The 27,556-nt window shown below is 37.0% G+C and overlaps 1 protein-coding gene across 1 annotated transcript in view; it reads right to left on the reverse strand.

The window, feature by feature from the left end:
- The window catches only part of CUNH8orf34 (chromosome unknown C8orf34 homolog), a 358,931-nt gene extending 334,888 nt beyond the window's left edge, over positions 1 to 24,043 (reverse strand). Inside the window, 2 exon segments of the mRNA XM_010611479.2 lie at positions 23,487 to 23,561; positions 23,563 to 24,043. Coding sequence (XP_010609781.1) covers positions 23,487 to 23,561; positions 23,563 to 23,814 — 327 coding nt within the window. The 5' untranslated portion in view covers positions 23,815 to 24,043.
- Positions 24,044 to 27,556: the final 3,513 nt, after the last annotated feature.

The raw sequence follows: 27,556 nt of genomic DNA on the forward strand, positions 1-27,556 counted from the left end.
ATGAAACATTACTTTGTTTGAGTTTCAGAATCATTCTCATCCAACTCTCGTACACCTCATAATTATTAGATTAAACCTCCTGTTTAATAGTCCCACCTGCTACTTCCTTTTTCATTTAACCATCACCCTAGGTCAGGCCATTATTTCTTCCATTTCAATAAACATTAACTAGTGCCTTCCACATCCCAGTCACTGCATACACCACTGTAAGATGTATCTTCCCTAAACAACAATTGGATGAGTATTGTATTGCACAAATATCATTCTCACTTGCCTACTGACGTAAGCGCCCACATTCTGCCTGACACTGAAATTGCTTCATGTCTAGAACTAGGGGATTGTCCCATCTTCATCTGTCATCTTCCTCCTACACAGGCACCAGCCTACTATTAAAATCATCCCATTTTCATCTCTGTCATACCCATCTTTCCATCCTTTGTCTTGGAATACCTTAGTCACCTCCCAAATCTCTTCCTGTATTGTCCAAATCTTCTATCTATAAGTCATTTCAATCCAAATATAACTTCATTCCTTTATTCATTCACTCATTCAACAGCTAATTTCTGGGGCACCTACGAGGCCAGACACTTTGAGAGATGCTAAGACAGAGTAACAAGGGGAAGGCTCTGTGACTAAATGAAAAACGTTTTCTCTTGGAATAAGGGAAAAGATATATTTTATAAAGAAAAATTTTGAAGACCTGGGAAAAGTACAAAGTAGAAATTTTCAGGTTAGAAAGGCAGCTCATGCTGTTATGATCAAAAGCAAAGATCATGTTTTCTTCATCTCCTGTTCTTTCATGTAGCTGCACATGTGATGTATGCTAAATGAGAAAATAGAATGCTTTCCTTCCTTACTTGACATAAATAGATACCCATACATCTACCTGCTATAGAACCCCCCAGATTCATACGTTGAAACCTGATATGCAATCGTAATCTTATATAAATATGGGGTCTTTGAATTGTAATTAAGTCAGAAAGCACTTTCATGAATGAGATTGGTGCCCTTTAAAAAGGTACCCCAGATAACTCTGTTGCTCCTTTTGCAACGTGAGTGCAAAGTGAGAAGATGGCCCTCTATAGAGTAGTCCCTCACAAGGCACCAAATCTGCCAGTAACTTGATGTTGAACCTCCCAACCTCCAGGCCCATGAGAAATAAATTTTTGTTGTTGCTAAGTTACCCAGGTTAGTGTATTTTTATTATACAAACCCAAATAACTAAGACAATGTGTTAGTTACTTTTCTCTCACGGAGACAAAATAACCGACAACCAAAGTTGGAGGGGAGGAGTTTATTTGGTTCACGCTTCGTAGAAATTTCAGTCCATAGTCACCTGGCACCAAGGCAGGGATGGCAAACTCATGGCAGAGCAGAAACAACGTAGCTCACACAAGGTAGCAAAAGCAATAAAAGAGTTTAACAACATCTTTCAGCCCCTTTTATCTTATTCAGACTACGAGGATTAGAGAGGTGCCAAACTAATCACTCACGTAAGCTGCTTTAGTAATCACATGTCCTTAACCCCTGTATCACACATTCCAAATTCAGCTACTTGTGAAAAAGAAAGTCCCTCCCTTATCTTCATGAGGCTATGGGGGACATCTAAACACAAACCATAACAGACAGTAACTTCTGATGGTTCTCGTCATATCATCTCCCTGAACTTAACCTGCCTATATTCATTTCCTTCTGGCCACAGCTAAGTGTGCTAAACAATAAAAACAAGGCCTGTCTGACAAATTAGTGACTGGTAATTGTTTTGTACACATCACACTAACATTTGCATTTTAACCATACGCTTGATATACCTTTCCCTAAAGCAAGAATTATCACTCTGTGCTGATTTTGCCCTTCAGGGAACATTTGGCAGTGTCTGGAGCCACTTTTGATCTTCACAATATGCAGAGTGATATTTCTGCCTGGTAAAAGCCAACAATATTGCTAAATATCCTCAGGGCACAGGACAACCCTCACAACAAAGACATTTTTGGTCCAAAATGTTAATATTACTGGTATGAAGCAACCCGATCTGAGGCCCTAAAGAGCATGGACATTTAAATGTCTGTAGATCAATTAAGGCATTTGAACAGGAGGCAAAGGGAATCCATTAATATTTGTCAGCATATAGCACAGATTTAAAAGAGGTGGCTATTACTTAAAGCCAGTTTCCTATGTCACAGACATTTGGGTACTTATAGAAGGAAAGACAGTCTATTTGATTTCTATTCAGTTGATATCATTAGGAATGTTTTGTGCTGTTTTACCTATTGATTTCTCTACTGATTTAAACTTTATCTGTTAAATATATGCAGAATACATATTCTATACAAAAATATTTCATATATTTAAAGATTTGTGTATAAGACTTAAGTCTACCTTCTTATGTTTAATGTCAAATATTTTAAACATTTCTCATTATCCTATACATTATGGCAATAACAACCATATTTAGCATATTTACAATTAAATGTTGAACTTCCTATTGATCCTTATGAATATTCATTTTGTACAACTCATGTACCAGACTCTGATTTCTGTTTTTTTTTTTTCTTTGTTTGTTTTGTTTTGTTTTTTGGTGCCAGGGATCAAAACTTGGAACCTTGTCCTTGTAAGGCAGGCTGTGGAACCACTGAGCTAAATCCCTGGCCCTGATCTCTTAAAATGTATTTTTTAAAAGTAAAGTTTGTCTTTCTGGAGTAAATTTCTTGTAAAAATATTGAACAGACATGTTCCTGCAAGAAGCAGTCCTCAGGGATATTCCTCCATGCTTATACCATTCGCTCATACATTTTCATCCAGAGGGGAATTCAATAAACTCCAAATAACTGCGTTACCACGTAGGCCACATTTCTTTATGATATACATATCTGTCTTATACATGTGAGAGACTTTTCCCATTGTTTTAGACCAAATCTCAGCTAGGCTATGTCTTCTCCTACATGGATCTTATCTAGGAGCTCAGTCATCCTATCAGAAAGGATTGATCGTGGATATCATTTGTTTTTAAATGATAATTTGTTGTTAAAAAAACTCATCCAGGCTGCAATGGAGTAAATGTCCCTCTCAATGTTTTTTATCATTCTATGTTTAATCACAAATTAATTAGATTAATTAATATGATTGATATAGATTAGTTAATCATCTTCTGGTTAATTCCAGAACATAATTCATTAAAAATCCCCTTCATGCCTCTAGCATTCTGGCCATTCTGAGAATCAACTCAGCAGACACACATTCCATGGACACTGTTGTGAAAATACCTGGGCTTGATCCAATTTTCTTCCTCCATTTGCTCAATCTGTGACCTGAGATAAGTTACTTGAACTGTGTGCCACATCTTTATCCTTGAAACTGGACTAACAAAATTACACAGGGTTCAAGAATTAAATGGATTGTTTCTTAGCATTTGGCAAATAATAGGCACACTCACAGCAACATATGCACACTCATTTTATAGTGGCACAGTTTGCAATAGCTAAAACGGAAGCAATTACCCATCAACTAGAGACTGGATAAAGATGTGGCTTCTCTATAAAATGGAGTATTACTCAGCCATAAGGAATGAGAAACTAGAGTCATTCAGAGCTAAATGGATGCATGTTGAGGATATACAAGTAAGTGAAATAACGTGGGTAAATACCAAATAGTTTCTCTGGTGTGATAAGGTTCAAATTGCATAATTGATAATGTGAAATAGGAAGAAAGGGGCTAAAGGAGTAGGGGAAAAAAGGGAAAAGAAAAAATATGAAAAGAGGAAAAATTGGAAACACAGTCTTTGTAAATAGGGAAGAGTGGAGGGGTAAAGGGAAGACAGGGGAATGGGGAAAAAATGAGAATCAAGATACATCATGTAAAGGTACAAGATCCCAATGATGAATGTAGCTGTACTGTATATCTAAAAAAGTACCAGTAAATTTAATGAAAAAAAAAGAGAAAATGTCAGGCACATAATTTTGGTTAGGTGTTGGCTGATTTATGAAAGAGGATACACTATTGTTCTGGGATATGTTGTTTAACTTAATGGGGATATAACTGTTCTAGGCCAAGACACTTCACAATCATTACAAGAATATTGTAGTATTTTATTGTAGTGTTTTTCCCTTTATGGTTCTGATTCTTCTTAGTCAAGAGCCCCAATTTTATGGTGTCTAAAGAAAATCCATGTTAATTAAAATATAAAAGAGTCAAAAACGCTTCCTATCTCTCATGTCATCTGTTGAAATTTCACCATCTGCTTCCTCCTTGAGCTTTGTTCCATCATGTTATTATTAGGCTCTACATTTCCAATCTTTCAAAATTTGGAGGATGGGACATAATATGGTATCTTCCTTAGAGACTTAAACACATATTACAGTGATACACGCATTCCCATGTTTATAGCTAAATTTTGAAAACAGCCTATATGTCCATGAATAGGTGAATGAATAGAGAAAATGTGGTATTTATACACAATGGAGTGCTACTCTGCTATAGAGAAAGATAAACTTGAAATTGATGCACGTTGAGACCATAATGTTAAGGGAAACAAATCAGACATGCATGCTTAAATATCACATGGTTTCACTTTTATGAGAAACCCAAATTACAAATAAGGAGCAAAATAAAGATAGATAATAGGAAGTAGGGAGATAGATTATTCTTAAATGGAAAGAGGATCAAGAAATGGAAAGAGCAGGGAGGGAGAGGAGGGAAAGGAGATAAAAAAAATGAATTAATATGTGTTAGTTACATGGTTCAACTCCATACAAGGAATGAAAACATCATGTACTACAAACATGTAGTAATAAAAAAGTTATTATTCCAAAGAAGAAAAAATTGAATACTAAAAAATCTTTTTTTATTATTTAAAAATAAGCAATATTTTAAAGTTGCCTGAAGAAGTTAGAAACTTGTAGTTGCAATTAATGTAAAAAAATAAAATCCACTTATCATCTAAAAGAAAGAACACTTACGTTCTCCCATTAACAACTGAGTCGCTGTATGCGACTAAGTATTTTTACAAACATTTTTATTTGTACATGTTTGCAGTACATAACTATAGACTAACAAGTTGATAGTGATCAGCCACTACAGAGGGCAAATGTTCAGTAAACTTCTCCTGGCTTCTCCTGGACATTTTTTTCCCTTTCTAAACACATGTGTAGTGTCATGCAATATTTAATCATACATCTAAGAGCTGTGTTATTCAACAATTGCTCTTGTCCTTTTTTAAAACAAGTATAGTGATCCATTTGTAATAAAGGGTTGCATCCAGAAGCAGAGGTAAGCCCCATCTATGACACAGACTACCCTTCATTCCAAACACATTGTTGGGCTGTAAATCTCCTAGAACTGATGTAAACAGTAACATACTTATACTTCGAACACTAAACTGGAAAAATCCATCAGATACATGTTTGATTGTTTTTTATCCATTGCTTTTGCTTGGAAAGCCTTTTACCTCTATAATTAAAGAACATGTTGAAATGTCAAAAGAGAGAGTAGAGAATTTTAAATTGATGTTGACTCCAGAAGCCAACAACAAAACTTTTACATAATAGTTTTAGGAAGTGGAATTGGAACAAGCTAAATCTCTTCTCTAAAGCACTTAGCACTAAAAGTTCCTTCTTATTATGTCTGCTGAGAAAGAGCAGTGTGGTTAAGTGTCTCCTTCTAAATACACACATTTGAGTGGCAGACTGCTTGATATACACCCATATCTATCCTATTGTCTTGGATGTTGCATTTAATGAAAAAGAAGTACTCCTCTTCCCCTCCTCCTGGGAAAGCAGCACAATTTCATTTAGACTGCTTATTGATATAAACATAGATTCTTTAATTCAACATCTATTTCTTTTCAGCACCTTGTCAGTGCCAGCACCTCCTCCTGGGCATATATGTTCAAGATATTTATGAAGATGCCACAGACTATAGAAAGGATATACAGCGGACCCTTGACTTATGAACTCACTTCTTTCTTGAGAGCTGGTTGTAACTCAGGTTAATCAATTGAAGACTCGGTCTTCTCTACACAGCCTTCAAAGTCTGTCTCCTATATACAGGCAGACCTCAGCGTCTTTAGAGAGACATCAGCCCTGGATTTCTCAATTAACTCCACACAGGAAAGGGTGTTGTAATGTTCGTTCCTTCCACATCTCTGTAAGGGTTAAATCTGTATCAGAGGGCCAGGGATTTAGCTTGGTGGTTCCACAGCCTGCCTCTTAAGTTCAAGGACCTGAGTTCAATCCCTGGTACCAAAAAAAAGAAAAAAAAATCTGTATATGAGACCATCTGGAAGCACAAGAGACCAGCATTTGGGCTGTAACTCAAGATTCTGTTTCTAAGTTAAAACTAACTTCCAGTCATAACCCAAGTTGTTCATATGTCAGGTTGGTTCAATAAAATTTGAAGAATCAGAATGGGCAGCAATTTTACTCAAGACTAGGAAGTAAAAGAACATAAGCAGTTACAATGATGACCCTGGATAACCACTGTGAAGTGTGCATTTGATCTATGATGCTACTCACATCTTGTCTGTCTTCATTTCACTTGATGTCCCATTTAACACAGTGAAGAGCTTCACTAGATATCTGCCACAGTGAAGAGCTTCCTAGATATCCAGACCCAGTCTCTGGGCCAAAAGAAGACAGCACTCTTCCAATCACTGATCAAGCACTCATTTTCTAACTCTTTTCTGAGGATATCCCTTTCTGCTAGGGACAGGGAACTGGCAATAAATCTAGAAGGGCAAAAGCACAGAATAGCAAAATAGACATAACAAAAGGTATGATATAAAGTATAGGTGTAAAATTCAGAATTGTCATCAAATAGAAAGTATCTCCACAGCAGTGGGTGAGCACTTCAAAATGAAAGCATACAATGAAAAGATTAGGGATATTCAACACATAAAGAACAGGTGAAATGAAACAGTTCCCAAACGAGACTGAAAAGAGGCTGGAGGAAAGCCAGGAGAGAGAATCAGAGAGGCCACAGGAATAAAGCATCTGCTCTCGTTTCAGTGTTCTTTGGTGTTGTGCTACCTTCCCCTATCTGGAATGAATTTTGGTAGGAATGACTTGTTTTTTATGGATTGGTACAACATAGGATATCAATGGCAACAAAGTCTCAATGTATAATTTGCAAATTGTCCTTTACCCTAACTGGAGAGTTTCCTCCCAGAGGTGATGTCTATTTATATTTTTAACAAGCAAAGTTCTATGCTATTTCACAAATTAAGTGAAATCAGAAGATTGCAATGAATTGCAGAAGAAAACTTCCTTTAGAAGGGGATTTCTCTTGCAATCATGTGTAGGGTCTTTCACAAAGGTTAAACCACACAGAAGCAAAGAAAATGACCTGACTCAAAAAGTTCATGATCTTGAAGCAAGTCCTTTGTGTATAAACCATACAAAGAAATGACTTGATCCTTCCTCCTTTTTTATCATATATAAAACCTTAGGTTGTCCTGGACATTGTAATGTGTGTAGAGAAGTGTGGAAAATGAAGCAATAGAAGATGTGTTATTTCCAAATAACGAAGTGCTTGAGGCTGTGAGGATTAAGTAGATTTTTAAAAAAGAGAGAGATGCAGTTGTATAAGGAGAGTGGTTGAGTAGGTCACAGTATCATCTTTTCAGTCTCATTTTATTAGTACTAAACAAAAAAATAGCCTACTGGCTAACACATAAGAACTCAGGAAGAGATAGTGAGACTGAGAGCAGGGTTGGAGGCACAAGGTGGAATCAAGGAGCAACCACAGAAGAGGTTGGGGTACCCATAGTAAGATCATGGAAGGAAAACTTTATAGACTTCGAGTTTCTAATTTTTTATATAAACCACTTTCCCACGTGATTGCAGTCTATCCTCCTAATAATCCCAGAAGAATGGTGTTATTATAATTATTCCTTATTTATAGAGATAACCAGTCATAAGAAAAATACAGAAAAATTCTAACCTATGGCTTGTGTGAGACTAAACACTGTGAAATCTCTTTGGCGAGCAATTTGGCAAAATATGTGAAATGCCTTAAACTGTAAACATGATTTCATATAGTGACTCTATCATTAAGAATGTACCCTGGGAAGTAATGAGATCCATATATGTACCTCTCACAGCAATGGTTATAACTGTCAAGACAGATATAACAAATCCCCAACAAAATAGGAAATGGTTGAAACATGTTTTTCTGTATTTACTCAGTGAAGGGCCATTGCTCTTATGTTTTGCGGGTTTTAGTTTTGTTTTATTTGGGGGGGTTGTTTGTTTGTTTGTTTGGTTGGTTTTTTGAGACAGGGTCTCACTATGTAGTTGAGACTGACCCAGAACTCACTATGTGGCCCAGGATGCTCTTGAACTCACAGCGATCCTCCTGCCTCAGCCTCCCGAGTGCTGGAATTACAGGCGTGAGCCACCATGTCCAACCATTGCTCTTATGTTATAATGGGATTTTTAAAGAAGGATGTTTTTAGATAAAATTTTGAATGTGCAAAAATTTGTGTAATATAATTTAATCTTAGTTACATGTGCATAAAAAGTATTAAGTATGTATTATTAAAAGTTCTGATGAAAGTTATATTTCTTTTGTCTAATTTCATTTTCTCTTTCAATCAACAGTTATTTAGAAGGAAAAAAGAAACAGAATACACACACATCTTGTTCAAATTGTAATCCATTCCTTGTGCCTATTTCAAATATTTTGGCATTTTTAAACATAAGCTATAAATGGTAAGAGTCTGCAATGATGAAAGAATATTCAAAAAGCAACAATGAAAACTTGAAAATGCAACACTGACTGTATATGAAATGCAAGCATGAGCATTTGATGGATTAATTAGACCTTGCTGTGGTTAACCTAGAAGGAGCTTTCAAATATAAACTTAGAGTTGTTGAATACAGACTCATGGAGTTCATGATCTTTCCTTTTTATCAATGTATGGTAATCTCACCTTCCTCTTTCAGATAATATGACAACTACACTAGACAATACAGACAAGCTTCTTGTTGTGGTTCTTAAAATAAATATTCAGAAAAAATACTGACCACGCTTTCATTAGGTTAAACTGAAATCCTTCATACTTTCTGACATTCCCTCTAGTATTTTTGACTTAACTCTATCACCTCAAAACCTTCTTTTCTCTAAGACAAATTGTCTCACTAGCTTTTATCTTCTCTTTATAATTTACTATCAAATATATTAATATGGGCTACGAGTCAACAGGGAGCCTCAAGAAATACTGGACATATAGGAAGGAGTTAATATTTTCCCAAAATAATCTTGTGACTCAAAAAATATATATTTTAAATTTTGGTTGGCTTGACATGAATATAATACATGTGCAAATAAGCTCTTCCAAGCCTGAGTTTCAATCCTGAGACATTCTAAATTTTCTGCACAGGTAAAGTATTTGCTGAGCTCATCACAGGCTTGTGCATATCTGTTTATTAACTTGTACAACTCAATTCAGTTAGAGTAGCATAAAGTTATTTTTTATGTCAATGAACTATTGATTCATTCAACAAACCCCTCAGGACCACAGCATTTCAGGCTTGCATTCATCCAATCTAACAATCCTGTCAACAGTTTTGCTGGTGTGACAACCATGGAGCCAAATAATGATAAAAATGCAGTATGTCAGAAGCGGGAAATTATCCTAATCAAAATGTCACTTCTCAAAATATCCTTTTTAAAATGACAATACTGTAAACAACAATTTCCACAATGACAATTAAACATAATTAAATGGTAGATTTCTCATCAAGCTTCTTTCATTCTCTACAACTTATTTTTCTGAACCGAACTCAGTTTTTCTCTCAAGTACATGTTCCTGTCAGGGAAAAATGTGGCTATTTTTTAAATTATCAAGTGAATTTAAAGCCATGTTCAGCCAGGTTAGGATCTCCATGATTCCAAAAATACTTTCTCTGATCTTAAGCAGGGCCTAGAATTAACATGAGACAGGAAACGGACAAATCTGTGCCCACCAGGATCAGAAAGGTGTCCTGGAATGTGTGCACCCAAGACAATGATACGACCCAGACTTTCATCTTTGCTACAGAATGGCTAACACCAGTCAGGTTTTATTTTACTTGCATTTCTAAATATATGTGTATTTGAACAGGAAACAGCAACTTTTAGAAAGAATCAGATAATGCTGCAAAATGAAATGGGTTGACTATGCCATCTGCCTCACAAGTGCAAGGACCTGAGTTCAATCCCAGGTACCAAAAAAAAAAAAAAAAAAAGTGCCTATTTTCACAGTAAGTCTGTTTTTCAAAATCCTAAGGAACTTATTTTAAAAAGCTCTTATAATTCATATAAATGTTTGATGTTACATTTCCCTTTTCTTTTTTTTTAATTTTTTTTCCTTTATTGAGTTTATTGGTATATTTTAGGTATACAGTACAATTACATTCATTACTGGGATCCTGTACCTTTACATGACAGGTGGTCTTGGTTCTCATTTTTTCCCCTTGTCCCTGCCGTCCCTTCACCCCCTCCTACCCTCCCCATTTACAAACACTTTATTTCCATTTTTTCATTTTCTCATATTTCTCTTATTACCTTTTTCCCTTTTCATTTCAAAGATAATCCTTCACTTTCTGAAAGTTATTATATTAGGTTTGTATTTTTACTTGTGCCTAGTATATATTGACCTTTATATATTGACCCAGACTTTACACTTTGAAAATGAAATCCTTCACAGCACAGACATCTCAGCCTTTCTATCATTTATTCCTCAGCTTACCTATTATGTATGAGAATTATTTAATATGCTTGGGGTTGAAAAAATCAGAAAATCCCACTCTGAACAGCTTCAATAATAAATATTTATTCACTTATTTAGCTAGATAGCCTTCAGTTTGGACAAAATTCAAGTTGGTAATTGAAGGGATTAATAATATCACCAAGAACCAGTTACTGCTTTGCTGTCCATACTATTCATACAAGGAAATTTTAAAGTAGACTCCCTGCATTGTTGTAGGAAAGACTTAAACTCAACCCTTTCAACAAATCAAGGGACTGGCAAGGAATTTAGTCTGAACATGATTATCATTCAAGCATAGGACATGGAAAAGTTTTAAATGAAGTTTTGTTGAACTAAGAAATAAATTAGTATGATTCCAAATCAATTTTATCAAGTCTCTGCCTTAGCACACTTACACATACAACCCATAAAAAAAATTGAGATTGCCAGGCCTTTTTAAAAGTCGCTTTTCAAAAAATAAAAAGTATTTCTGTAACTGCTTTCTAGAGATTCACATTTAATGCAGTATACTATACTGTCCAGTGACGCTTAAGATATTAGATATAACCTAGGACAGCAGAAACCTACAACATTCTTCCTGAGAATATAACTGAGACTTGTAACTCCATCATCTGCCTTCATTCTGAATGGTAGATTCTTTCCTTTCCTTTCTTTTCTTTTCTTTTCTTTTCTTTTCCTTTCTTTGTACTATGTACAATGGTTAGGATCTTAAATGCCACCCTAGGTTGGAATTCATCCTATCATTTGGTGTTTCCAAATTTTTACATCCTCTACAACTCAGAGTTGTGATTTTATCCTCCTGGATACATGGAAGAAGAGCTGAAAGTTAAAAAAAAAATAAAAGCACGAAACTTCACTGAACGTGGATGTCTTTAAAATTTACATGAACTTTACATTTTGTCCAAAGTTATTGGTATGTGTGTCACATAATACATGCATACTCCAGTTTAAAATAGATGACCACAGAGTATGTATTTATTTTTTTAGTAGGGAAGTGATATGATAAATATAACTGTCTGGAGCAGTCAATGTATCAGCCATATGTAAAGTGAATTGGAGAAGGAGACGGATGGAGTTGTCTAGGTGCCAGGACTCAGTTGACAATAATGACAAATACAAAGGAATGACAGAAAAAGAATCTCACTACTCAAAAGGACCTGATAATCTATCATAATGTTTGTCCAAGAAGAGAGAAAGATAACTGCACCCTGGAAATATTTTAAGCCATAGCTGAAGCAAAGAGGTAAGAAAAGTGGAACATCTTGTTTTATTTTGGGTTCCCTTTTATTTTGAATTTAAGGCATATACAAGATGATATATATGAAAATTCCTTTAACCATTATTCCATCAAAAAGATTATGAGGGCTGGGAAAGTAGCTCAGAAGTAGAGTGTTTTTGTTAGCATATGTGAGGCACTGGGTTTGATCCCTAGCATCCTCAAAAACACTTTTAAACATTTGTGACATTGGCACCCTGAGCGGACAGTTGATGACATGTTGATACTAGAGTAAATTCCAGCTTGGCCCTAGACATGCTGAAGTGAAAAAAAGGAAACACCTGTAAGGAAAATATGTTACTGGGCCCGGGATTTAGCTCAGTGGTACCACCGCCTGCTTTGCAATTGCAGTGATCCATGTTTGACCCCCAGTACAAAAAAAAAAAAAAAGAAAAGTTACTAAAAGACTTTCAATCAGCTTCTTGAGGCAGCCTTGGTTTTTATATCCCTTCCTGATTATGCTAGCTCATTCCTGAATATTTCTACAAAGAGCTGGGGCACAGGAGGCCATAGTGCAAAGCCTTGTGAGGCCAGGTAGCATGTACCATTGCAATTTCAAAGTTTTTTAGGTTCTTTAAAAGAAAGTCCAAAAACTGAAGGGGAGTAAAAGCAGACAGGAGGACTGTGTTTAAAAATTCATTTCTTAAGATAAAAACATTTTAAACACCCCCATTACAATAGTGAAATTGAAAATGCAATTAAAAGTTTACCAACAAAGTAAAGCCCAAGTCCTGATGGATTCACTGTTGAATTTTACAAGACATTTAGAAAAGAACTACTGCCACTACTCTTTGAACTTTTCAAAGAAATTGAAAGGGAAGCAATACTTCCAAATTCATTCCTGGAAGTAAGTATCACTTTGATTCCCAAACCAGGGAAAGACCCAACTAAAAAAAGAGAACTACAGGCCAATCTCCTTAATGAACATAGATGCAAAAATCCTTAATAAGATACTAGCAAACAGAATAAAGTGGATCATTAAGAAGATCATACATCCTGACCAAGTCAGACTTATTACAGGAATGCAAAGATGGTTCGACATACGTAAATCAATAAATGTAATCCACTGTATTAACAGAGTCAAAGACAAAAACCACATGATCCTCTCGATAGATGCAGAAAAAACATTTGACAAAATTCAACACCCATTCATGATTAAAAAACCTGCAAAAAATTGGAATTCATGGTCTATATCTCAACTTAATAAAGGCTATCTATGAAAAACCAACAGCCAACATCTTATTAAATGGCCAAAACCCAAAAACCTTCACATTAAAATCAGGAACAAGACAAGGATGCCCACTATCACCACTCTTCTTTGATATAGTTCTGCAAACATTAGCCACAGCAATTAGACAAGAGAAAGAATTTAAAGCAATAAATACAGGAAAGGAAGAAGTTAAACTGTCATTATTTGCTAATGATATGATACTCTACACTGAAGACCCAAAAAATTCCACCGAAAGACTTCTAGACTTAATTGACACTTTTAGCAGAGTAGCTGGATACAAGGTCAACACTCAAAAATCAATAGCCTTCTTGTACACAAATAACAGACTCACTGAGAGAGAAATTGGGGCAACAACTCCTTTCATAATAGCATCCAAAAGAAAGAACTATCTAGGAATCAATCTAACAAAAGAATCAAAAGACCTCTACACTGAAAACTATAGCACTCTGAAAAAAGAGATCAAAGAGGATATAAGAAAATGGAAAGATATCCCCTGCTCATGCATAGGAAGAATCAACATAGTGAAAATGGCCATACTACCAAAACTGCTATATAGATTCAATGCAATGCTGATTGAAATTCCAACACTATATTTCACAGAACTAGAAAAAATAATCCAAAAATTTATTTGGAACCAGAAGAGACCTAGAATAGCAAAAGCCATTCTAGGATACAGAGACATGGCAGCGGGTATAACAATTCCCAATTAGAAACTACACTACAAAGCCACTGTGATAAAAACAGTGTGATACTGGCAAAAAAACAGACCTGAGGATCAGTGGAACAGATTGGAAGATACAAAAACACTACAGATGTACTCAGCTACCTCATCTTTGACAAAGGAGTCTACCATCCTCAATGGAGGCAAGATAGCCTCTTTAATAAATTGTGTTGGAAAAACTGGATCTCAACCTGCCAAAGATTAAAACTAGACCCTTATCTTTCACCATGCACTAAAGTAAAACCCAAGTGGATTAAAGATCTAAATATTAAAAAAGAGACACTAAATTTGCTGGAAAATGTTAGGCAGAATTCTGGAAGACATTGGCATCAGAAAAGACTTTATGAACAAATCCTCCGTAGCACGGAAACTAGCAGAAGAATCAACAACTGGGATCTCATATTATTAAAAAGCTTATGCACTACAAAAGAAAACATCAACAGAACAAAAAGACAACCTACAATGTGGGAAAGAATTTTTACCAGATGCTCCTCAGACAAAGGTCTACTATCTAGAATATATAAAGAACTCAAAACAATCAGCTTCCCCAAATATAAAGACCTAATTCAAAAATGGAAATCAGATGAACAGACATTTTTCAAAGAAGTAAAAGCATCAAGTAAATATATGAAAAAATGTTCCACATCACTGCTCATTCGAGAGATGCAGATGAAAACAACACTGAGATTCCACCTCACCCCACAAAGAATGGCTGCTATCAAGAAATCAATCAATAGATAATGTTGCTGGGGTTGTGGGGAGAAAGGAACCCTTCTCCATTGTTGGTGGGAGTGCAGACTGGTGCAACCACTATGGAAATCAATATGGAGATACCTCAAAGAGCTGGGACTAGAGGTTCCATTTGACCCAGCCATCCCTCTGCTGGGTATCTTTCCAAAAGAATTAAAAGAATCATATCACAGTTATATATGCACACCCATATTTATAATGGCATAGTTTGTAATAGCTAAAAAGTTTGGAAGCAGTCCATTTGCCCATCAGTTGGAAACTGGATAAAGAAGATGTGATTTTTCTATAAAATGGAATACTATACAGCCATGAAGAACAAGAAATTAGATTCATTCATAGGAAAATGGATACATTTTGAGCATATACTCCTAAGTGAAATAAATAAGTCACACATGTGAATACCAAATAGTTTCTCTGGTGTGAAAAACTATAATAGTACATAGGATCCTAATGATATAACTGACAATGTGAAATAGGAAGAAAAGGGCTAATGGTGTAGGGAAAGTGGGAAGGGTAGGGGAAAGGTAATAAGGGAAAAGAAAAGAGAACATGAGAAAATGAAAATGAAGTGTTTGTAAATGGGGAGGGTAGGAGCGGGTGAAGGGAGGGCAGGGATAAGGGGAAAAATAAGAACCAAGACCAGTCATGTAAAGGTACAGGATCCCAATGATAACTGTACTGTATACCTAAAGTATATCAATAAACTCAATGAGAGAAAAAAATTCATTTTTTCTACAATATATGTGAAAGAATAGGAATTATACACTCTTATATGCTCTGGGCTATACTTTAAAAAGAGACCTCTCTTTTGTATGGTAAAGAACAACTTTCAAGCTAAAATTATCAATATATTTCATGAAAAACAACACCTACACCAAAGAGCTCATTTCGATATTTTTAATAGCCCAATAGATGTTTTGTTATTGCTAAGAATTTAGAGGAAAAAAACAACAATAATTTCTTTATTTGATATATTATTAAAAGATAAATTTATTTATCTATCATTTACTTTACCCAATTTACCTATCTGATTCTTAAATACTAATCTCTGAATCAGAATTTTAGTTAAGTATGAATTTCTTACTTCTAATATTACAATGATAGAATGACATTGATAAGTACAAAAATGGACCAGGAGTATAAATGAAAAAACAAGGGAGGCTTTTGTAAAATTTTCAGAATGTAATGGTCAGAGAGCATCCCAAGTATACCAGGATTCTAAATACACATGAGTGTATCTTTGGGAAGAGGAAACGTCTTATTTGTATTTGTATCCTCAGTACATAATATAGCACCCAATAAATATGTACTAAATAATGCACATGAAATTCCAAATAGCAAGCACCAAAGATTCTATTAGGTGTTGAAAAGATACTCAAGTCTGAATGAATTTTCTGGAAAGTGAAAGTTCATGTAAACTGCTACAAATATTCTCAGACTCCTATTAGTAAATGATTATTCTTACAAAGACAACATAGTTCAGATTTAATAGGTTGGTCCTGACTTTTTTCATTCAAAAATGTACTTGACAATTGTGTAACAGAACATCTGCTATGTGTAGCAGACATTTTCTAGGCATGAAGACATAAGTTTAAAGGGCTGGTAAAATGTCTTCTTTAAAGAATTTTGTATCTGGGCCTGAATAAACAAAATATAAGCTGAAATCAAAGGAATGAATCCAATGAGATAATAACAGATCATGATAAAAGATGTGAAAAAGAATAAAGACACTCATAATATAAGGAGTGATGGGAGAGTTAGGGTTGTTTGTATATTTCAGTTAATGGTGATCCATGTTGCCTCTCTGAGATAATAAGGGGACCTGTTTTCTAATTATATGGTATGCTTCCAAATTTTGCCAAAAGATATTGTCCTTTTGATGATACTTCAGCAAGCAACTCTCACACACATACAAACACACACACACACACACACACACACACACACACACACACAGCGCACTAAACTCCTCTCTTTTGTCCTTTTGATGATACTTCAGCAAGCAACTCTCACACACATACAAACACACACACACACACACACACACACACACACAGAGCACTAAGTACTGCTCTCTTTGACACCATCACCATGATCCTTTTTCAGCTATATTAATACCAGAGCTATAGGCTAAAAGAGCAGATATATACTTTGAGTTTTGATTTCAGGATACCTGAAGGCAAACTTTCAAAAGCAACTCTCCACCTGGCCGGCCACTAGGCTATAAATATTAAGGGAAAGAAAAGGAATAAAATTAATATAGCCAAAATCAAGTCTCCACCAATTGCAAGACACCAAAGTACATTCTTCATATGCTTTTCATTTAATCTGTTCCTCATGATACCTTGGTTGGTATTATTTTGCAGATGGAAATACTAGTGTTTGCAGAGATGGAATAACTCTTTCAGGGTCAAGCAGACAGTAAGTGATTGCTTAAATTGAGTTATCGCCAAATATCACCTGCCTCCCTCTCCTACAAATACATAGATATGCCATGCTATTCCCTTCCTATTAAATGCACATACACATTAAACATCACATCCTGCACTTGGTGTGGATTAGTTTGCCATCCCCACTTTTAAAAGCAAGCATGAAAAAGGGAAAAGGGTTGTTATAAGCTAATTATGTAAATAAGAACATAATTAAACGTTATTCGTTGTACATAAAAGTAAATTACAGTTTTAAAACAATAAATATTAGAATACTATTTGCTAACCAGTTCTCTTATTTGCTTTCTTTCCAAGAAGGAAAAAAATACACTAGTTAACCCTCTGCTTACTTCAGCAAACACCTGCTGAGCTCCTGCCTCTATAGCCTATGCTCCACCAGACACAACTGCAGATGCTTAGTGAGGCATGAAACACTGTTTCCCATCCTTGAAAACCTAAGACCTACTTTGAGACAGGACATGGTACAATACATGAACAAACACCTTTGTCCGAGGTACCTGCTCATCACACACCCTGGACTCTACTAAAGCCCTCTTTCTCTCTGGATTGTGCTCTACAGTCAGAAGCACAGAGGATGGCACAGAAAGTGGGGGCATCCTTTGGGACAGTCACTGTAGTGGTCAATCAGATGACCATGACACGGCCCACCACTGTCAAGTCCAAAGGCCGTTACACTTATTTTATTCCAAGTAAAAATATTCTATGATATAAATTGTCGAGAAGAGTATCATAATTACCACCCATAAAATTACTTTGCTTCATTAATACTTTCCTCAGATTTCCCATCTCTTTTTGCACTCCACTTTTATCTGATCTAACTGTATACTGAAATCATTTTACATTCCAGCTAACTCATTTCTAATTTGCTTCATATTTTCTATTATGTTACCTGCCTGATTTTTTTCAAATTTGAGAAATTATATATGAGTCTGGGAATACTTTTTCATTAGAGTATTTTGAAGTAATTATAGACTTACTCATATGCAGAAGTAACAGAAAGCGATCTCATGTATCCGTGTTCCCTCAATGGTAATAGCTTGTAAACTGTAGACTCCCATCACGATGAGGACACTGACATTGAGAGTCAAGATGCAGAACACTGCCATCACAAGACTCCCTCAGGTTGCCAATTTATAGTGCCACTGCCTTTCCTCATTTCCTTACCCAACCCCTAACACCCATTATTGAAACCATGAGCTTGTATCAATGTCTCCAACTTCCGTCTAACACAACAAAATTCATTTTAGCATTTCTCTCTTTTAATTTTAATTTTTGTGACTTCATATCCAACCGTGAGAAAGGTGGCCTGCATGATTTTCAATCCACCACTTTTTCTCAATCCTCTGCCCCCACCTCACTTGTACCTAAACTCTTAATGTGCCGGACCACCGCTTTACTTGGTTCTTCTTCGATACTGCCCTGATATTCTCCAGGCCAACGATCCCACTTGCCTATTCTCTTTGCATGGGTCTATCTGATGGCTTTTAAATTTTATTATTTAGAGAAACAAAGAAAAGAAGGTATAGATTATTTTCATAGCCTCCTATTTCCACAGATCACATTCTTTTAGAAGGATCCTACAAATACGAAAACATTATTTTTAAAAAATGTATTGATGTAATTTTCATATACTTATCTTTTATTGTTTTAAAACTTAAAAAATGAGTTATTTATCATGTTCAGTTTTGAGTCATTTTATTTCTTCAAAAACTACTTGAAAATAAAATATGGTACATCAAGTGAAAAATAAAAAATAAATGGGCTAATAATCCAAACCCTGTTAAAAAGTTTACTAAAATAATCTGTAGATTATTGAGAAATAAACTAACAATCACATTTCACATTTTCCTCTAAGCAAAATTTTTAAAAAGAACTCCTTTGTCTACTGCTGTGGAATTAAGATGATGCAAATCTAGATACAGTAAAAGTTCAATCATCAAGAAAATGCTTCAAAAGAGATTATGCCCAAAACATATTAAAAGACATTAAGTTAAACAGATTATTAAGTGTCAAGCTTATATATTAGAACTTTCCCTATAAAATCATTTTCTTTATTTTTTATTTAAATGACATTTTAAAAAACAAACTATTTTTAAACATTTAAATACCCCTAGGGGTATTTGAGGAATGAAGTCCTACTTCTGATTATAGAGAAGTAGCTCATATCCTTCTTTCTGTTGGCACCACTGCCCTATACAGCCATGATTCCAGCCAAAATATATAGGGCATTTGGTTTCAGACATTGGACAACAGTCAGCCAAGGACTGTGATCCTTATGAGACAGGACAATGAAAGGATATCAGGGCCAGGGATTTAGCTCAGCGGTTTGGTGGTCTGCCTTGCAAGCACAAGGACCCCAGTTCAATCCCCAGTAACCCCCCACCAAAAAAAGAAAGGTTATCAGTGTATGCTACAGCTCTCTGGTGAGGATGGGGCATTTTTTACACTGTCCTTCAGGGATGTAAATAAAGGCAAGTGATAGGTTGAGAAGGGTGGAAGCAGACTGGAGTTTGGGCTCGCAGAAGAGGCAGGCACCAGAGATGAGTGAATTGGGCAGCAGCAGAGAGTATAAGGGTATGAGGATTAGAGTATACGGCTTAGGGATGCCCAGTAGTTGGCTCTGAGCTCATCTTGTACACAAATCAGTTAATGCAAATCCATTCTATGTGAGTAGAAGTGCTTTGAACTAAGCAAAGCTGATGACAAAATCGATCTATTCTATGTGCAGTATGTTGTACCATGCACGGAGCATACAGGGACTTTGGTACACAGAGATTCAAAAGTTCTATGGAGAAATTAAAAGAAGCCTGTTATTGTGCTTTTTAACGGTTTAGGACTGCATATTCTTAATGAGCATAATAAGGCTGGAACCAAGGTACACGCATTCTCTGAGTGCCCTTCCAGCCAATAATCTTCAAGTATTCACTTTATTTATTTAATAGGAATAGAAGAAAGTAAAAATTACATACCTTAATATGTGGAAAATAGGAAATTTATTTCACATCCTCTTAAAAGAACTAAATTAAATTCCTTACAGTGTAGACAAAGCAGACCACTTGTAGTCTACTAAGCAGCTATCTGCCAGACAATGATTGTGTTTCAGAATTTCTGATTGCCAATGTCTCTGCCTACGAATTGGCTGTCCTCAGGGTTTGAGACAAGTCCAGTGCTTGTATCAGTCAAGCATCTTGGCTAATACACAATGTAAAAATATTCTTTAAAAATAGGATATTTATCCTATTTGGCAGGAACCTAACCATTTCACACCTTCCCAGTTAAATAAGGAGTTATATGTGGAGTATTTATGTAGGATTACAGATCTAACTTCACCAATGCCAAGCATTCCCTACTGCCCGATGACCAGGGTTCTTCAAGGTTTAACTGCTGTGAATAAGCCAATCAAAACACTGAAATTATTATACATTACAAAAACTTCCAAGAGTTTGCAGAACATAACATAAGGAATTTTCACTTTATAACTACCTATCATTTGATTAAAATATCATTAGCCAGGACTCTTGGAGATTTTTAGGCATGTTTACATAGTATTTCAAAACATCTTCCATCACATTTAAAAGCAGTTTAATTTTATGCTCTTAAATCACTTAGAAATAAAGCTAATGTCAGTTTAAGTAATTTTTGGAATATACATTGCATTCAATATGTGCTTTAAAGCATCTCAAAATATTAGAGATAAACCAAGTAACTAAAAAAATAAATAAATTTTATAGAATTAGAAGAAACAGGTATCTCAATACCAATGTGTACTGTTTTAATAAACCTTCATGTATTCTCTTTCAAGTGTCTCACTCCAAAAAATTCCTTAAGAACATTCCTAACTTACAATATCCACAAAGGGGGCATATTAGCAGATCCTGAATATTGCCAAAACTAAAGTAGGTGTCTCCTACTCCAGGGTCTCAACACAACAAATCACAACAAAGCACACATAAGAAAATCAAAGCTGATTATTTACATTTCTGATTAATGAAGATTTTTAGTTTTGTTGTTTCTTAAAATTTAGCACAGAACTTACAACTTTAGCTATTGTTTCTTGCTGCTTCATAAATACAGGTTCTTAAGAACCTCCTCTGACTTTCTAAATCAGTGATGAGAACCACTGTGTCAGTTCTGAAAGCTTTGAAAAGAAAGATCAATAACGTTCACTTCACGGGTGGTATTTCTTCACTCGTTTTCTAGCATAAGGAGAGAGAAGCTCCAAGGTAGGCTGCTGAGATTTCCCAATTTATGAAGTATACATAATTCTACTCTCACAGCCAAGTTGTATCATGATCAAAATTGCTGACTAAAGATCCTGCTGTCCCTTCCTCGTTTTAGAAAAGAACTTACTATACATTTTTCTCTGTTCAATTGTATAAAGTACACAACAACCCTTGAAAATTATTTTCCCGTGCAATCCAAAGTGGAGACTATGTAATATGTATTCAGTAAACTACGAAGAAAATGATTTTATTGTGTGTTTTAGTGAGATCTAAAGCTTTTATGAGACAATTTTGCCATCATTTAAAAGTCTTCAGAGCAGAATTAGCTCGTGAGCATTATGGCTGGCACTCCAAAAATATCAAGTTGAGATTACTTCCTAACTATACAGAAAGTTTACATATATTCCAAATTCTATTATTGTCACTTGGAAAGGATCTTGGGATTTATAAAATGAGTTAAATGAGAACAGCATCTATTAAAAACAATTCATGTATATTTCTCTGGCTAATTATGTTTTATATTCTAGGAGAGCAGCCAGCAGATATAAATTCCAAATGTATTTATTTTGATTCTTGTGATGCAATTAATGTGTTGTAAAGGATTATATATATTCTTTCTCCACTCTGTGTGTGTGTGTGTGTGTGTGTGTGTGTGTTCTCTAAAATGGAATTGTGTAGAGTTTATAATCATTATAAGAAGGGCATTTTGGTAACTCGAGCAATTCTATTTTGCTGCCACCTTTAACGGGGACAAGATATCCTTTGCTGAAGGAAATAAAAAGGCAGAAACAAAAGTCAAGACTTTGTGCACCCTTTCAAAGAGCTTCATTTAAAATAATGGTAGTGCCTTACCAGAAACTATAATGTTAACTCTTAAAGAGTTGGGCAGAGAAACTTCTGAAATATCGCAACAATGGCTACTGGAAACCCGTCCTCCCCAGAGAAAAAATCCGTTCCACACCTTTGTTCTCCTCTCCCTTTGTGTGTGTGTGTGTGTGTGTGTGTGTGTGTGTGTGTGTGCGTGTGTTTTCCCGTCAGATCTGTCGCGTCTCTTCAGTTCCAGAGAAGCTACTCCCTTCTCAGCCATCTTCAAAGCTCTCGCTTTCTTTTCTCCCCACCGAGTGTCCTCCAAGAACAGCTCCAGCGGCTTCCGTGGAGCGCTGGGGCGCGCTTCCCCTCCCACGTATTCTTCCTGCCCTACTCGGCGCAGCTGGAACGTTGGACGGGGTGGGGGGACAGGAGCGCCTGCGCGTCAGATGGCACTCCCTGCCCCACCCGCCCCACCCTATCCCGCGCGCGCCCTGGCAACCCGCAGGTAGCTTTTCTGGTGTCAGGTTCCCGTCTCCGGTTCTTACGTTTCTGCTCCTCCCACTCTTTTTTTCTCATCTTGTGCTTTTGCCATCAGTTCTTTGATGGCGAAAGACTATATCTCAGAGCCATAGTCTCCTTCCTGTAAATATTTGTGTGTTTTTTCCAGAACCTCTGTCCTCCCCTCTTCAGACCATCACAGATGGGGTCTGAAATGCCAAAGTCTTTCCTTCCATCCAGAGACCAATGCCAGTCTTCCCGTGTTTTAATTTCTTTAAACACGCCCGCACCTACCCAAGCCTATTCCTTGCCATCAGCTTTTTTTCTGAGTTAACCATATTCCTTTCCACTGCTGAGCACCTCCTCCACTTTTTCGGTTTACTACCTCCTACATTGGGGGAAAAAAACACGCAAGATATTGTGAATTCCCGGAAAAAAGTGTGTGTGTACAAGACCATCAGAGTGTGTACATCTGTGCGTATGGTCTATCTCAGCCTGTCCGGGTCCTGCACGTGTGGCTACAAGGTGCAGGATAGTGAGATGGCTCGAAACTGCCCTGCCAGGCTGGGCTCTTCTGCGCTCACCTGTCCGCGTCCCAGCAGCGAGCGAGGTGCCCGCCGGGCCGCGTTCCAGGACACCTGGGCCGGACAGAGCAAATGTAGCCGAATCGGGTCACCGGGCGCCCTCTTCCGCTCTGGTATCCCTCCTTTCCTCGAGGGTGTTCTAGTATGGTTTCGGTACCTCTTCCCCCAAAGACAGCGGGACCCTCCTTTTCCTTACCTCAAACAGAGGACCGATCTTGTTCTTCTCCAGGTAAGCCTGGATCCGGGTCTGCTGACGAGACGCCATGCAGAGAGAGACCGGACCGCGGACAGAGTGCGTGCAGCCCGCGCGACGGTGCGCCTCCGCGGGGAACCACCCGCCCTGGACCCCAACTGAGGCCGGACAGGCGGCCCTGAGCCTGGGCTCCCCGGACGCGTCTGGCTCGGTCCCCGCCGCTGGGGTGGGCAGAGACCCCTGGAGCCGCCAGCTCCTGGAGAGCAGAAATCCGGAAACCTGAGCGCGGCACCGCCAACTCAGTCAACTCCGAGGAGAAGGGAGAACTCATTCATCGCGTTCTCCTCGCGCCCACCCGCCGGGCTCTCCGCAGCGCCGGCGCCCAGAGGAAATTTGAAGCAGAGTCGAGTCTCTCCTCTGGGCGGCAGCAGCGGGAATCAGGGGGCGGGAGACGAGAGGCTGCTGTGCAGCTCCTCCTGGAGCTGCGCTGGGGCGGGGGTGCTCAGGGCGAGAGCAAGCGCGCTCCAGTGCGCGCCACTGGAGGTGTCTCAGCTCTAGGGTTCCAGGAACAAACCGCCCGGGCTTCTCCAGAGGCTGTGTTCACCCTACCAGCCGCTCCCTAAAGACTCAGTGCGCGCCACTGGAGGTGTCTCAGCTCTAGGGTTCCAGGAACAAACCGCCCGGGCTTCTCCCCGAGGCTGTGTTCACCCTACCAGCCGCTCCCTAAAGAGCGCACTCGGAAAGCCAATGATGACGGTGCTTCTTTCAAAGTGCACATAAATCTGGTGTTTGTTGGTTACTCCTTGGCAGGTGCAGATGCAGTTCGCAAGGAGAGCTTCCCCACTGCCCCATCAGCGCCTTTCCTTGCCACCCTACGCTCTGCGAACACTAGCTCAGGGTCAGAGAGGAGCCTAAATAGATGCGATACCGCGAAAACGAAATTGCTTTTCTTTAACAAAAAGCAAACAACAAAAAGTCTAGGTTGGCCTGGAGTGACTCCATGGGGGAATGCAGGTGGAGTGAGAAGTGGCTAAAAAGTCTCAAAGGCTGGGAGCAAGCCTTTGTAACTTGACAGGGAGAACAGATAAAAGGCAACTGTCCCTCCCCTTCCAAGTTTGCCTTTGAAATCCGTGCCTTAAATTATGCGCACACATCTCTAGTTACATCTTATATGCTACTCTTTCACTTAATGTTTTCTCTAACCCTGAGCTCCTTAAATTTAGCCAGTACCTTTCCTACCTTGTATGGATTTCCCAAGTGAAGATCTACCGACACATGAGCGGTTTCTTCACTGGTCTTTTTCCTGTGAAGTAAAACAACTTTCTGGGCTATTAACCAAGAAGTGTTGTCCAAACTAAAAGATTTATACTAATAAATATGAATGCCCACAATAATGGGAATTTTTTTCCTTAAAGCAGAATGCAATGGTATAGATTTTCTTTCTAGACTGTATCTGAATTTCTTGCTCATGATTCTTGTACCGGTGTCCAAGCTATTTTCTCTATTTTAAATGATACGTGACAATATGCGGCAGTTAAGAATGGGGTGTTCAAGAAAGTATTTTTAAATCCATTTAATGATTCACATGTAAGAAATCTGCCAGAGGAGGAACCATCACCGGTAACCTGGACATGATTTGGAGTGCAAAGATATCCAAGCTGTTACTTTTAAAGTCAGACTCGGATGATCTACTCAATGAGAGTAAAATAGCATTGAGATGCCCAAAGTTTTCACATATTTTCCATTGTAATTTAAAGGTAAACTTGTTTCTATAATTTCAGTAAGTTCGGGAGAAATTTAACATGCAAGAGTGAATACCCACATTTCTAATTGCTATAAGATATATGTAGAGCCATAAGGAAAATCATCTATGATCCAGCTGAAAAGCTGGTATTTTTGATACCACATTGTACTAGAAAATCAAGGTGGCACTACTTTGAAAACAAGTATTCCTCCTCTAGAAGGCACAAGGTGGATCCTTCTTTAAATCAAATAATACAATGATAAAATTTTCACCATATGAAAGCACTTCTTTAAGGGTCTTGAAAAGACAAAATTTAAGCTTGTGAAATATTTATTTATTTATTAAAGAAACATCAAAATATAGATAACCATTTCTGTATTTAAAGCACTAAACATCTCAAGTTTGCATAATTAAAATTCTAAAATATTTTTAAAGTCTTTCAATGCTACATCAAATGCCACTTCCCAAAAACATTTTCTTGGTTATTTCCACTCATTCTGACATCCTTGCTATGATAAGTACTGTTGCACAACCTCTCCATGGCAGACATCATCTTAGGGCTGAAAGTGAAAGACTTTGTCATCTGGTGTTTGATTTTTTTGAGACAGTTGGTTTATGTACAAATAATGGCAGTGTTGTGCTAATACAGGTATATAAAATATGCTGTGAAGGTGCTGATGATGTAATAACTACTTATGCCTGGTATCCACAAGGAGTCCCTCATAAAGGTGATATTGTTTGAGTGAAGTGTTGGAGGAAGACTAAAATCTTAAACATTTCTGGATTGGAAAGAGGGGGATAAAGTCTCAGTCCTTGACATTAAAAATGACAGTGTGCAAAGGTGGTCTATGCAACAGGTGGGTGGTTGGAAAGACATAGGAAATACATAAAGGAGGATCATCATATGAGGTTAAAAATGTAAGCAAAGTTTTATTCGTTGAAAGTCCTAAATGCCTGGGTAAGACGTGGTTTATATTTTGTGGGTGATGAGAAGTGACTCTTTGGGTCACAGAATCAATAGCAAATGCTAAGGTTCAGCATTAGGAGTAGGATGTAAGGATGAAGAAGATGAGATGTATTCAAGACATGTGTAAGGATTAACCTATTGATTAACTGTATGAAGAATGAGTTTGGAAGAGGAAATCAAAGATGACAGTGAGTTCTGGAATGAAGTTTACTTATTGGAGTTACCCCATTTATAATTATTTGGGACAAGTCTTAATTCAAGTTTTCTAACTCTAAAATTGAAGCTATTTCTGTTCTCTACCCTGTGGCCTGATAATTATTCAAGCATTGAGTATACAGATATTAACATCTCTTTTTGGAAAGGGTTACATCTCATGACCTGGTGAATGTTAATCATCACCCCATCGAATGAGCTAACTTTTGGTAGATTAATTCAAATCCAGCTATGTTTTTTCAGACTAAACTTTTATGGTATTTAAATGCTTTTTTATTCAGTTAATTACATACATATTTTTATTTTTTCAAACTATAAATTCTAAAATCACAAGTAGTAGTTTAAATTTTTCTTATAGTTTATGGTGTGTGATACAATATATTCTCATGCAGCAGATACTTTATAATCATATCTTTAAATTCCTATTGCTGTGTGTTTTCATATTGTGTATTGTGTCATCCCTTTAAGATTGAAAAGTAACCATGGTTTTGGATTGTATTTACGTTTTTTCTGTACACATGACCTAGTATCTTTGTGATTCCTCTTTTTTTTTTTGGCTTGGGTACTGTATGAAAAGACCATTTTCCATAAGATTGTTTGACCTCATTGTGCTACAAGAGTGCCTGTCAGCATAATTTACAACTATACAGAATCCAATTTATAGAATGTACTAAAGCCCTTGTCTAACTTCATTTGTAAGACACCTTGCACAGCTCCTTAAATGATTTTCGAAAGATGAGAGAACAATGGTAAAGCCCAGTTGACCCAATTAAGAAGTATTAGCAATGTAGTTCCTTGAAATTAATTTAATAATGAAGTCAGAGAGCAGAGATGTTCTATACAAGTTCCTTGAATTTAAACTAACTCTGAAGCCTACTTCTTCCCTTCGTCTATCTCTTTTACTGCATTGTTTTGTACCAAACAGAAGCCAATACCCTCCCAAAGAATTCAGCAATATGAGAAGTCTTGTACTAAAGCAGGGTGGAGGGGGGTAATGGTCTTTATTTCTGATCCAGTGCCTCTCAAATAATGTAAACAAGCACAATCACAGCACTTGGCATGTGCAAAATGCAGTCATAAGCACTTTAAACACCATAATAACTCATTTAATCTTCAGAAAAATGTCATGAAGTAAGAGCTACTATTATC

Source organism: Fukomys damarensis, unplaced genomic scaffold (assembly GCF_012274545.1).
Source record: "Fukomys damarensis isolate Sample0158 unplaced genomic scaffold, DMR_v1.0_HiC HiC_scaffold_5, whole genome shotgun sequence".
Classification (NCBI taxonomy): Eukaryota; Metazoa; Chordata; class Mammalia; order Rodentia; family Bathyergidae; genus Fukomys; species Fukomys damarensis.